General features: G+C 40.3%; 1 protein-coding gene across 3 annotated transcripts in view; it reads right to left on the reverse strand.

Annotated features, from left to right (window-relative positions):
• Nucleotides 1-14250, reverse strand: part of LOC128741152 (choline-phosphate cytidylyltransferase B-like) — a 64189-nt gene extending 49939 nt beyond the window's left edge. Inside the window, exons 1-3 of one of the 3 annotated variants that reach the window (XM_053836755.1) lie at nt 14070-14250; nt 8745-9171; nt 3257-3357 (exon numbers count right to left, since the gene is read on the reverse strand). In XM_053836755.1, coding sequence (XP_053692730.1) covers nt 3257-3357; nt 8745-9048 — 405 coding nt within the window. In that variant the 5' untranslated portion in view covers nt 9049-9171; nt 14070-14250. Of the gene's footprint in view, nt 1-3256; nt 3358-8744; nt 9172-9291; nt 9558-10135; nt 10354-14069 lie in introns of those variants that run through there. The other 2 variants (XM_053836754.1, XM_053836756.1) reach the window with 2 other exon arrangements.
• Between the last annotated feature and the right edge of the window lie 353 nt (nt 14251-14603).

Genomic DNA, 14603 nt, shown 5'->3' on the forward strand with positions numbered 1-14603 from the left:
AATTGCCGTAAGGCCGCGTGAAAGGGCGCCGAAGCATTTTTGCAGAAAAATAGGATTTTAAGGAAAATTTGTTCCATTGAATTTGCTAGTTTTTTTTCGTTCTATATCAGCAGACTTCACAGCCAATTATTAGAGTACAGGAGAATTACGGGGTTAGCGCAACGATCTAGCAGCACCACCCAACCGAGATTGGAACATACGACGACTGGCACGTTAGACCAGTGTTATACCTTGAAATTAACTGGGCGGTAAACCCGGGCCTAGAGTGTCGTTTTTCGTCCATCAAGAGAACATTTTTTATCGTCGCTGTAACGGTGACGGGTATTGAAAAAGGGATTCTATACAGTAATCCAAAGACAAAGAAGCCATGGGGACAGCTCTGTCTTGCTTTACTATGTCGTCGGCTCGGCGTAATATTCACATTGCGAAGGTTATGTTACATTATTTATGAGCTGTTCCAATCGAATGAAACCATTACTGGGGAATGTTATCGAATTCAATTGTTGTGATTGAGCCGAGTTCTGCTCGTAAAACGGCCATAATACGAACATAAGCAAGAAAAGTGATTCTACAGTATGCCAACGCTTGATCTCACGTTGCCAATTTCCCAGATAATGGGACGTTCGATTATCACTTGCTCCATCCGACGACACATGGTCTGGCTGATCAGCTGTTCTGCTCATTTAAAGAAATAAATTATAAAGTAGCTTGATTCGTGGATAGCTTTAAAAAGTCTTACTTAACACAAAGCGTCTGATCTTCAGGTGGACCGGCCGATGCAGCACCTGTACTCCAAAGGAAAAAAGAAGAACGGAATGCGTTGTTTGGCCAACTACGGTTAAATTGGCAGCTCCGTCACAAGGTATCCCGCCAGGAAAGCTGAAAGTGGCAAAAGAGTAAAGGCAGTTGATCCTAAAACCCAAGTCTTTTCAAACGAAACCCGAAATTGCCATCGAGAGACGCGGTGAAAATGGCAAAAGTTTCGCGATCCTGTGTTCAGATAGCAAAGAAGAGGGTTGATTTGAGAAATCTCAAGGCATAGGTTGTACCCGGCCGTAACGCGAAGCAAAATCTGAAGACAAAGAAACGCTCAAGAAAGCTCTTATAAGGAATGAATAGAATACATATACTACAACTATAACAAGGACCTAGGGAATCGTCAACATGTCCCAAGAATATCTTCCTGATTAATTGATCAATCGTCATAAGCCAAACGTTATCATATTTTCCAGCTGCTTAAAATTTTTTGAACTGCCAAAAACCGACAAAAAACTGGTTAACTGCTATAAGTGGAAGTGAATGAAAATTTAAATTTATTTATAATGAAATATTCCTAAGATTTCAAAATAACGCCATTTGATGAAATCGGTCGTTTTATAATAGAACAGATTTAAAATTTAATTTCAAAATGCAACAAAACGAAAATTCAAAAAACATAACAACAAACATTTTTAAAATAAAGTTTTTCTGGCACGTAATCATGAGAGACGCTTCCAGTTATCAATGCGTATATTAACGTGTTTAAGAAAGGTAACAGTACTAAGGCGGAACTTTCCTTGCGTTCAACATAAAGTTAAACGGCTCAATAGGGTCCCGACAATCCCTTGAACAGCAGTAAAATATTACCGCGCAAGCAAATCTCACAAAAATATGCAAAGCAAAGTCTCTAGGCACAAAACATATATAATACGCATTAAACTATCTTTCTACTTTCCTGCTGAGGCATAATAGCTTCAAAGATATAACGATCTCATAGGGTTCAGTTTGAATTACCATATTTTTTAGCAATTGCATTGTTGGCAATCAACATGTATCAGTTTATATCTGAAAGCCTATACAATTTAGCATATACTTTCGCCTATAAATTGTTTCGGACTAAGATCGGTATAAGCTTAGTCGAAGCTACTCAGACACTTTTTTTAAGTCGCATAAACTCTGATTTTGATTGATTTTGAATGAAAAATTCAATAAAAGAAAATCAATTCAGAACAATATATTTGTCGAAAATATCCTGACTATAACCAATTTTTTGCCCATAAAATTTCACACCGTAGTTTCAAGACTAATCGATAAATTACAATGAGAAAACATTTTCCCTACATTGTCTAGTAAAGTTGTAAAAATGTCTAACAAGCACCACTGTAATCAAAATAATATATTAAATTTTTCTTATTCATCGCTTACAAGTCTTATTCTTTTCGTTGCCGACATCGGAAATATTTACATTCCTGTTAAATAACTGAAACCGCCGGCTCGACTGTGCTGTAAACAAAATACAGCGCAAAAATAAACCTCTCTACACCAACTGGCAGAACAAAAATAGTGCACCTATTATACAAGCCGGTGCAATTGAAATACCCTTCTGAAAGTAAACTACATTGTGTAAAGCGCAAATTAATTTGACGAACGAAACTGCAACAATTTATAATTCATTGTAACCTACTAAAAGCACTAGCCCAATTGTTTTTAGGTTAGAATCAAATCGCAAAATTTATTAATACAACGAACGATAGAAATGAAATTTGTACATTTGTACAACCTGAATGAATCATTTATGGAAACTCCATCGGATCGCCAGTAAATGAAACCCGTCGTACAGTATCAGTATCTTATCACTTCAGTAATTCCGAAAAGTGCCAGCACAGTCCAACGTAATACCCTCCTATTCGGTATAGTGTGGTGTGACTGGGCAGAAGCAAAGCCAGCTTCATTGCCGTCTAATTACGGATGTTTTGATTAACCGTCCGTATTTTTTTTCTGACAGCAAGAAAAGGCCATTTCAAGGTCGTAGAAGTTATCAACGCCGGATTAGTGCTCAAGCTCGAGATAGTAACAAACGTAACGTTCGTTAGTCCTCCAGTAATGGCGACGCTATACATCGCTATGCCAACTGATGAACTGTGATTGTTTTGTTTTTCGTCGTGATTTTCCTTTCGAAAGATTGATCGTTATTCGATTTTAATTAGCCTTATTGTGTCCCTGACTGTAACTAACACTGCGACGACGCCTGTCGACCGTGAAATGTAACTCGCGTGGGTTAGGTTATGCGGTTCCGGTCACGTGTAGATAACGTGAGCTTATTTTTACCCATCTTAACAGTTATAATTTGCATCATAATAAACATTCGTTTAGTCCAGCGCAGTTTCAATCAGCAAAAACGAATATTTTTTCCATTGCAAGGCTTAATGGACGGGTAATTTGCCCCAATAAAACATCACAAACTAGTTTAGTGAAGATGCAAGATAGGATTACTTACGACTGGTGGGCTGTGCTCGACTCCACTTCCCAGCTGACTGGATAAGCTGGATAACGAAGTCGGTCTCGAAGTCGGTCTCGACGAGGTTGCTTGTTGGGAATCTGCAATAAATTAGACGTAAACGGTTTCATTAGCATTCCAGAACCAAATAGTGTTGTCGGATCTATGTAAAGATTATAGTTGCTTTTTCAGATGGGTAATATAATCGTAATGAAAAAGAGCGTTAGATTGTTTAATACGGTTTTTGCCATGTCTATAATATTATTATTATTATTATTATTACTATCAGTCAACAGTCACATTAAACGAAAATATTTGTTTTAGTAAAATATCTCAATAGAACAAGATTAAAACTTTGATTACAATTATATCATTAAAATGTTGGAATTTAGATAGATCTTTTTAATTCAAAGCTTTGCAGTAAATTACACATGTTTGCTTTGAAATTTAATGTTTGTTATGAAGCATGTCTTGATTAAATTCCAAAGTGTTACTATTCTGAATGATTAGAGAGTAAAAGTGGCTCCGTACCATGCATAATCTCCTCCGAAGTGATTCCTGAGGACACAAGCTATAAAGACAGTGCAGCGAACTATAAAATAAACAGCCAACATATAGATTTCTTTTCCGGTTAGCAGCAAGTATTCTTCTATGGCCAGTCTTATTTTCTAATGGTCCACGTGGACATTTACTTTAAGCTTTCTTTTAAATACCTATTTATTTGGAAACCTGCCTTAAGTTTAGAATGAAAGTGCGTCAGCGCTTGTTGATGCGTAAATGATTCATTGAAAAGCTACTGTGAAATATCAATATCACCACAATGTGTTTCATGGCTGTTTATATTTGCTTTGGTCAGGCGTTTCCTGCGGCAAAGCATCATATTTTGTTGACAATTCATCTCTGATGTTTGTTATTAAGAGCACGACGGAGGCTCATTAAACTCGTCCAACTCACCAGTTGCATCCGCATCATTGTTTACGTTATTTATAATCCGCTTATTTTTCTGATAATGTTAAAACGATCTGGTCTTTGGTTTGGAACATAAAGTCTTCATTAGATGGTGGGTCAAATTAATATAGTTTAAAAGAAAATTATAAAGAATCAGCCTCAGCTGACTTTGAAATATCTCCTATCAATACAGCAATCAATAATGATTAACTTATTGATCATTTACGTTCACAATAGCACCTTCTCCGGCGTCGGATCACTTTTCTAAACCGACTGGCTGAACTGGTTATGCCAACACGATAACCAAATATAGTGCTCAAAAGATCGAATATTTGATATATTGCTTAGCATGTAGTGCCATCCTGTTAAAACTGTAGGTACCTAATCCATTTCCAAGTTGTCAAATTCCTTTTCCAGTCGGAAAAGGAGTTCCTCAATGACCTAGCGGAGCTACCACTGCTTAATTCCAATCAAGCTGTCACCGTTTGAGAATGCCAAAGAATGTTCGATCACTTTGATTCAACTTTGATTCATTTAACAGTACCATCTTAACCGTGCAAAACTTAATAATATTGTGACATTGCAGCACTAGTTATTATCTACAAATTTGCTGAATAAAAAGCTAAGCTGTTTCTTTGGAATTTATGGTACTACAATGCCGCTATCTTGTTGATAGCCAAGTGAACGTTGCACTATTGTTAGTAAAAAAAAGTTTTCAGTATCAATTCCATCAACTTTGGAAAGAAAAATTTGATTTTCACGTTGTGATACCGTTCACCATTAGCCGCAATCTTCATTTTTCCAAAACATTCTGCATAACTGAATACCGGCACCTTGCCCTTGACACCACTCATAAGGTTTTGTGCGATGGTGGAATCGACTTCTTTTGATACTTTTCCCCACTATTTCTTCTATTTCAGTTTGTTCTGCAACATCTTAAATGTTTTACAAAGTCTGGCCTTCAACATTGCCCAAAAGTTCACAATCGTGCAAAGTCCCAGCAGGTTCGTTGAGTTGACGTCTTGACGTCTTACTTCTAGCAGCATAGAGCCAATGTAGCTCTTGCCAAATCAAGAATTCCTCTCCACTGTACTCGGTCTGAGCTATTGATCCGTCGTCATTTCGTAGAGCATCTCGACACACGCAAGTCGGTTGCAACCTGAGGGAGTATTCTAGTACGCTGGGATTCTTGAAGAGAACAGATCTCACTACACAGTCGTCCGGCATCGTTTTCACGTGGCCGGCCCACCGTAGTCTCCCAACTTTCGCCAGATGTACGATGGGAATCCCTCAAGGTTGTACCTGCAACTCATGGTTCATACGCCTACAGCACTCTCCACTATCCGTTTGTACTCCGCCAAAAATAGTCCGCGACACCTTTCGTTCAAATACGGCAAATGCATGTATGTCTCCCGTAAGCAAAGTTACTATTACCGGTCTGATTAGCATTTTATACATAGCTTTGTGCCTACGCGTATGTTCCTTTGCCTCATTTGCCTGAAAAATTGCCTCGATTTCCATCTTAAATGCGTCGTTTAATCTCCTTATTCGTATTATTGTGCGCGGTGAACAGAGATCCCAAAAATATGAGCCCATCAACCACTTACAGCTTATCGTCGTCATTGACCATCCGTGGGAGTCCGTGGGAGGCGCGCGTTGTTTTCTCGGGAGCCTCTCCCTACCATATATTTGGTTTTCGATGCATTGATTTGTAACCCAATCCTCCTAACTTCCTCCTTTAGTCTGGTGTAGATTGTCTCCGCCGTCCCAATGCTTCTAGTAATGATGTCCAGATCGTCTGCGAAGGCTAGGAGTTGGCTACTTTCGCCAAAGATCGTTCCTATCGTTTCGATGCCCACTTGCTAGATCACGCCTTCAATGGCAATGGTGAATAACATACAGGAAAGTCCATCCCCTTGCCGCTACCCTCTGCGCGATTCGAAGGGACACGAGTTCCTAGAAAACACACATCACTTCACTTGTTTCAGGGTCGCTTTGTTCAACCGCGGGAAACCGTTCTCGTGCATTATTTGCTATAGCTATTGGCGCTCGATTGTATCGTGTGCTGCCTTGCAGTTCATGAAAGTATGATGCATGGGTACGTTGTACTCCCGACATTTCTGGAGGATTTGTCGAAGACTAAAAATTTGATCCGTAGTAGCACGGGCCCTCATAAAGCCCACCTGGTACTGCTCTACGAATTCTCAATATCTCGCAGAGCATCTATTACGCATCTATTGACTAACGTCATGCCGCGGTAAACGCTCTTTTTGTAGATGGGACCAACTAAACCTTTCATTCACTCCTCCGGTAGTTTCTCCTTCTCCCAAATCCTTGAGATCATTCAGTGAAGTACCGTTGCTAGTGGTTCTTGACCATTTTGTAGAGTTCTGCCGAGAGTTGATCCTTTCCGGCGGCTCCATTATTCTTCAGCTGACCGAGCCGGCACGCTGTTATCATTTGTGGGCATTCCTAAGTTAACTTCCGTTCCGTCTCTTTCTCTTATATCGCCTTTAAGATGCTCATCGAAGAACTGCTTCCACCTGTCGACCACCTTGCACTCGTTCGTAACTAGGTTTTCCTTCACGTATCTACACATATCAGGCTTCGATGTGTATTCTTTGCAGGACTGGTTCACCTTCTCATAGAACTTGCGCGTCTCAGCACGGAATAGTTGTTTTAGCTCTTCACGATCTCAGTCGGATGCTTTTTCCTCTTCAGGATCGTGGTCTACTCATTTCGTATTCGTCGATACTTGATCAAATTCTCCTTCGTGGCAATGCTTATATAGTTTTCTTAAGTTTTTTTTTTCTTATCGTTGCTTGTTGGCGTTCCCAGTCAAATCAGTCTTTTCGTACACTCGACGTTTCTTGACATAGGTCTTGACAACTGCGCTTGCGGCCTCTTTGGCGGCTGAGCGTAGTTTTCGACAAATCGCTAATTGCCTCAGCGGGTTATCTAATTGTCGAATGTTTAACCAAGGAGGACAACTTGGTCGTGAGGTATATAAATTGTGGATAGTTTTTGAGCGCAGCGTTTTACGTTTTTTGGTCCAAAATCGCGTCATTGATTTCTGGGACTACAAACGCAGTTTTATGCTCAAAACAAACGATACGTTCGCGTCTATCAGAACACAATGATAAAGTTTCATAAAAATATCTTGTGTTTTGAGCATAAAAACTGCTTTTGAAATCCCAGAAATAAATTATGCGTGTTTGAACCTTAAGTCTGGTGAGGTTGGTGAGGTCTGGTATGGTTGGCGGGGCAAAACTTCCCGGATGAACCAAAAAGATACGAACAGAATCTCTGAGATTCCTCGCATTGTAATCGTGTGGTAGAGTTCTGCATAAAATTCGAACGGAATGCCTTGCTTATAGAACTAGGATTCTTGCATGAGAATCCAACAGGCGAATCCATAGCATTCTTATAACTCGGTAAAGGAATACCCTTCACTATGAAATAGGGATCCTCGGGATCCCGAGTGCAAGAATCCTGTGTGTGTTAGTGAGGATTGTCAGTCGCTATGCTCCAGGCATTTTTTGCCGGTATACACACATTTGACCGAGCATTAACATAATGGAAAGTAACTCGTGCCTAATTCCAGCCATTTCTCTAAAAATGTACACTTCAAATGAATCGGCTGTCGAAGCATATATTCTATAGTTTACTATCCCATTCATGATTAAGTGTCATTGCAGTCGTGCAATTGGAATGGAAATTTGGTTTGCATCCAACCCTCAAATGGCTCCTGGTTAGGCAAAATAGCCCCAGCAATTCTTGCTGCTCTAACATAGTTACACAGAGATCCGAGTAAACTAAATGCAATAATTCAACTGATAGCCAGTTAATCTTCCGCAGTAATCTGCATCACTCGATTGTTCACTGTGATAATAGTATCTAGTTGCTAGGCACTTCTTCTCCATTGAAGCACCAATTCAAACAGTTCTAAATTGAATTACCAATTGTCGGCTTCGGTTGAACCGTTTAAACCTTTTACATTATTGACTTTGCTATACAGTTCCTAACGAAAAGTTCAAACAAATTGATGAACTGCAAAATGATGAACTGCAGATATCATTACACACATATATTTCCCAGTAAATTTAGAAAAATGAGGTTTTTTTGGTATCAGGGTAAAATAATCAAAACAAAGATCAATTATGCCAAATGTCTGCATTGGTTTGCACTTTTGGTCTGAGTCCACTAGTTTTCTCGACCAACAATTGCTGACTCTGTGTGAACTTTTAGTGGTTACGCTTAGAAAAAAATACATATCCAACATTTTAGGTTAGTTAAAAAGGATTTTATAAACTGTTAAAAATCAGCAATCGTTCTTCATAAAATGTTCGTAGCTTACGTCAAAGGCGATATTTCGATAACAAGCGTTTATTGCATAACTTATACGAAAGATAATCAGAAAAAAATGGGTAGAACACACTTATCACCTAAAGTGTTATCATGGCATGGAATGCAACTTAGTTCGAATTTCATTTACGTTTAAATCCTGAAATTTATTGACTGCTGATCCGAGTGTACTCACCGAAATTCATCCGGGCACTGCGCACGCTGTCCTGATTGGGCGGCCAGAAATTATCGCCTCTGCCAACCTCCAGACCGTCATCCTCGATGCTAATGCTGCTGAAGCGTTTGTCTGTCACTGTGCTACCACCACCAACGCCGTTCGCGTTCGGGGCATCTGATCCGTTCACTGGTACGGTACGTTGCAATCGCTGCACGCTGACCGAAAACTGTTCCCCGGTCGGCGCGACATCAAGTGCAACGGAATCTTCGCCGGAACCATTTCGTGCGGAGGGCAACGAATCACGAGGTCGTTTACGGGACATTATAATGCCAGTAGCTTCTTTTTTGTTTTTTGCTTCTATGGGTGGTGATACGAATGACGCCTTCGCTGTGGACGTCACTTTCACTGTGCACTATCTTGATGATACCGGGCGAAACGGTTGAACCTGTTGATAAGAGACGGGAATAATCTTATTACATTTTGCATGCATCGTGGCACAGGGCCTGACAAAAGATCCTTTAGATGATAAGCTTATTGTGAGAGGTCTTGATGGAATACCTATTACCTGCTAAACCTGCTAAAAGCAATCGATGTTATCAAATCAAATGACATTATTGTTTTGAACTTTACACAAACGTCCTAGAGGTCAAAAGGCGGTCAATGTCAAGATTGTTGGTATTGAGTAGCTGATCCTGCGCTAAAAGAGCATTACCAAAGAGCAGATCAAGAAGAAGGCCAAGCTGATGTCCCTTCAGCTCTAAAAAGTAATGTTTATAAAACATTTTAAACCGTCGCGTCGCCTCAATGAGTATTTATTCAGCAGCCAAAGGCCACTGTTATCAGTAGCACCCGAAACCCCCCAGTCAAAGCTAACCGAAACGAACCGCTAACGTAAGCACTCTGGAATTGGATGGCGTGATGCGTTTTTTCCCTGTCTATTGATTACTCGTACGATTGCAACGTTCACACAAAACAGGGGTGCCACATGCCATTGAGATCGGGGTGATAGAAGTGAATCGCACGTTGCGCTCATCACCACCACTTGTTCGTTCATTCTGTCGTTCGTCGTTAGAATCAGGCGCCTATCGTTGATTGTCAATTGATGCACGTAACTGCGCAGAATTAAACTAAAATGTATTTGATTAAGTAATTGGAACACTGTTACGCGATGTTGCAATCTATCACATGGTTCTAGCGACTGGATCTGAACCGACCAGCTCCACGTGTTCGTCGCAAAGTGACAGCTCTTCAATTGACTACACGAGCTTAGGTTCTGTTTACGCTGACGGTAGAAGTCAAATGCTAATCAGCGTAAATTAAATCCACTATTTAACATTGGACACATAAGGATCGCATGATCGGACGTTGCATAAAGCTTCGGTGTCGAAAGATGAAACTGGTCTACTTACGCGGCGTAACACAATAGTTCTGTCACAATGCACACCCTCTTGTCGTCACTGAAGACGCATTGCTAAAGCGCAAAAAATCACCGGAAAAATCGACCACGTATCAAATAGGTTACAACCAAACGCTTCAACTCGAAGCTGACCGGCAGCTACGGATTATCACAATACACTGGCAGTGCCCCACTGGTTGCTGTAGGGTACACGGCTCGAAGGCACCGTAAAAAAGCACAGCAGCACAGTGCCAGTGCGGTATGTGTAAGTTATGTACAGATGGCGGTTACCGTAGTCGTCGTCATCACCGTTTTCGACGCCGTCGTTTCCGTCGCTGCGATTGCTTCCAAGGCGGTACACTTGTACCTACAATCAGCAAACCAAACGACGAATGTGCTAATCAGCCGGCAAATACAGCGCTGCTCGCTTGTATTGCCGTAGGTTATCTCTCTCGCCACCTCCGCTTCTGTTTGGAATTCATAAATTTTCGGACGGATATTAAATGACAGCTTCTCGATGCTGACTAATAGATAGATTCTCTAGCGTAACCTCCAAAGGGTTTACCTTCAAACGCAGGCACCCGGATGTAGATCAATATTAACATTAGAAGAAATCTTTTCGATTAAACCTGTTTTCCACACAATGTGCGCCAGCCCGAAATGTTTTCTTATTAGATAATTATTATCGATACTGCAGATATTATTTTTGTTTATGAAGCAACTAAAGCGGCCTAGTTTTGTTGTATATTTAGATTAAACTTTAACTTCAAGCGCTTATCTGTTGTTAGAATACATGAAACCGGTTCAAAGCTGTTACTTTTTTGTTCAAGCAAATCAATAAAAAAAAACCGCGGCATTACGCTGATCAACACCGAAATACTCTCCAAGATTTTGTTACGTCGTCAATCCCCAATAGCAAAACAATTCGTAGCGCAGTATGACACGGGATTTATGGGGCTCATGCTCTTACGGCCCAAATTTGCACTCTCCGACAAATCTTCCAGCAATATCGAGAGTAAAATGTATCCACGCATCATATTTTCGCGGATTTCAGGGCAGCATACGATACAGTCGAGCGCGAACAGCTATGGTAGAGCAAAGTTATGGCTATGGCAGCGACCCTGGAGCGAGTGATGCGCTACGTGCGAGTTTCGGAGGCACTCTCGAGTCCCTTCGAATCGCGCAGTAGATTGCGATAAGGAAATGGACTGTCCTGTATGTTAATCAACATCGCTATTGAAGTTTTGGTCCGAGTGGCGTAAGTTGAAATGAGAGGAACGATCTTCAGCAAAAATAGCCAACTCCCAGTCTTCGCAGATGACTTCAATATTACTACTAGAAACCTTGGGACAGCGAAGGTAATCTACACCAGATTAAAAACGGATCCTAGGAGGATTGGGTTACAAATAAATGCGTCGATAATCAAATAAATGGTAAGAAACAGCTCTACAGAAGACAGCGTTCGCCTTCACGGACAAAGACTATTGGTTGATTAGTTCTTATATTTGGGATCTCTGGTCACCACCAGAGTGAGTGAGTAAAGAGATTCAACGATGCATTCAAGCTAAAAATCATGCCTATCTTTCCCTCCGCAAGACGTTACAGAGCATGCGCCGCCGCATAAAGCTGACGACGTATAAAACGCTCGTTGACGACCTATATAGGACACCGCCAGCTTTGTACAGCTGATCAAATGATCGGAGGACAAAGAATCTCCGATTTCCATCTTAAACGCGTCTTTAAATACTCTTCCTCGTGGTGACCAGAGATCCCAAATATATGAAGGGTTACACACCGAAACCTACCATTTGTAGGGCCGAAGAGGGCTAGGTTTCCCTTCCCGAGCGCAATGTGGTTAACAGATCTGTTGCCCGCCTCCCATAGGCCAACCTTCTCGTAGAACTTGCGTTTTCGAGAATCAGACGGACCAATGCGCAATAGAATGCTTTGAGACAATGCGGATCATTGAAATTTCGTCCGACTTCGGCTATAAATCCCAGCTGGCGCGTAGCTTTTGCATTGCATGATGACGATCAATCACCATTTTCTAGTCAAGTGTGATGCCAAGATCGTTAACGCAATCGACTTTTTTAATACCTGGCCATCAATTCTGTAGTCATGTACGATCGGCGATATGATACGGTAGAATGTCATCACCTCACATTTAGAAATGCTGATAGTCAAGTAGTTTAATTTATACCAGTTCACAAATGTGTCCAAAAATATCTGAAAACGATGACAATCCTCGATGGAACGAATCGTCAAGTAAATTTTAAGATTGTCAGCAAATGCCAGCCTGCAACCAGTTCCAAGAGCAAAGGCAGCGTCGTTGAAAAAAAAAATAAACAAAAGTGGCCCCAAGTTACTGCCTTGAGGTACACTAGATTTATTTGTGAACGGCGACGATAACTTAGACCCAAGTTTCACTTGCAGAACCCTGTCACACATATACGAGTGTATTTATGTGACAAATCGTTGCGAGGTACCCTGTTGTAAGATTTTGTCAAGCAGTATGCGGTGATTTATGCCGTCGAGGGCGGCTTTTAAATCAGTATGTATTGCATCCACTAGTATTACACTATTTCGGCAATGCAATTAGAGGTGAAATCTAGAAGATTTGTTGTCACGGAGCGGCCAGCCATGAAATCGTGTTGGTCCGAGGAAATGTAGTGTCTAGTATACTACATTAAAGCGCAACTTACAATGTCGTTTAATAGAAAATATGTACAGCAATTTTGTTATGTCGTAACCAGTATGCAATTGTTAAACAGTCAAAATTGAATTGAAAATTGCTGTATAATCCACAGTCATGAGTCACGATTGCAAAACAAAGTATTGTTCACTTTCCTTTGACATCACTATTGTGAGGCCAACTAAGTAAGTAATTTTATGAATAAAGTTATATTCATATGACCATCAGAAATAAGCAACGGCAAACGAAAAAAATTTCAAATAAAAGTAATTCTAATTCTTCAAATGGGGATACTGCATTGTCATACAATTCAAATTTGCATGATAGTCATACGTTTGAAATATCAGGTAGCAAACCATTAGTATCAGCTGGTGTCAGGGTGAATGCATGGAGACAATCTATCGATAGCTCATTTTCTGGTTGACACCAGGTCTACGTCTATCAATATCTGCAGTGTAGTTGGTTTTGACATCACAAGGCCTGATTCAATGTATTAATTTATGAGTCATCTCTATGGAGATAGAATTTGGAAACATAGGTATATTCAATCTGACTCGTAATGCTTACAACGCACTCTACGCCATGTGTTTAGAAATAAACATCGTAACAGCTATTTTCAACTGTGGTGCATACGGTTACTATTGATTTTGCGCTCAACGAGCGAGTACAGAGAGGAGATGAATGTCGGTCAAACTGTAACAGTACTGACTATGTACTACGGCCAAAAATGCAATCAAATGCAGACATGTATCATCAGATTAGGCAAACTATTTTTAACTTTCTTTAAATCCTGACGTAAAGAACCTTATTGACAACTCTAAATATAACTGAATTTACCAGATTGACAGCAATGTTCAGGCCACAACTTGCTTATCAAATATTCAAAATGCATAAGCATATGCAGTTGTTCTTCAAACAGCTCTCATCCAAGGCACTCTTCCATTGTCTGACCCGAATTTCAACACTTTCTCAAAGCGCATTCCAGATTCCAACAGAAAACACAGCATTGAAATTACGTCATAGTTTCGCACTCTCACGTTATATGACAATGTTCCAACTCAGCTAGTTTAAACATTAATGCTTACAAAGGCTTCTTGTTCCTTTCAGCTGACCAATCGATTTTGCTGATAAGGCAATACACTACACTGCTGTACATGTAGGTAGGAACTATCTCACTTGCAGAAAAGGAAATTTTTCCTCTTTCGGGCTTGCCATTTTTTCCCTCCCGTTTTATTACGTACTGGAAAACACCTACCTGGAAGTTCACACAGTAAATTTCTCAGGGTCAGCCAACCGTTGCTTCCGTGCACTATATAACGCTGCTGTTGGCGTGAAAAAACACTATACACTGCACTTCAACTGCAAATCAACGTGACAATTCGCAAACAGTTGTATTATTCACACAAAATCACACCACGGGAAATCTCTTCCATCAGCCGCCAGGCAGTACAAAAACGACAAAAAAAACTCAAACTCAGACGCAGCGAGTGCGAATCGATTTTGACAGCTAAATGTTTTTACTGTTCAGAGTTGCCAGAAATTTTGACACTTTTAACTGTTACGTGTGAGCCGATGAAACAAGCAGCAAAATGATTCAGCTTTATTCCAGCAGTTATTTGCACAAAATGTGCGTACATTTTTAAAAATATTACGCGTTTTTTAAGGAAACTTTATCATAGTTTTGTTGAAAATTAAGAAAAATTTGACATAAATATTTGTATTTTACAAACTAAGTACAGAATACCTCATATCAATAAATCTGGTATCTCTGGCTTCTATTACGAGGAGC

This window comes from Sabethes cyaneus, chromosome 3, assembly GCF_943734655.1.
Source record: "Sabethes cyaneus chromosome 3, idSabCyanKW18_F2, whole genome shotgun sequence".
In the NCBI taxonomy this organism is placed as follows: Eukaryota; Metazoa; Arthropoda; class Insecta; order Diptera; family Culicidae; genus Sabethes; species Sabethes cyaneus.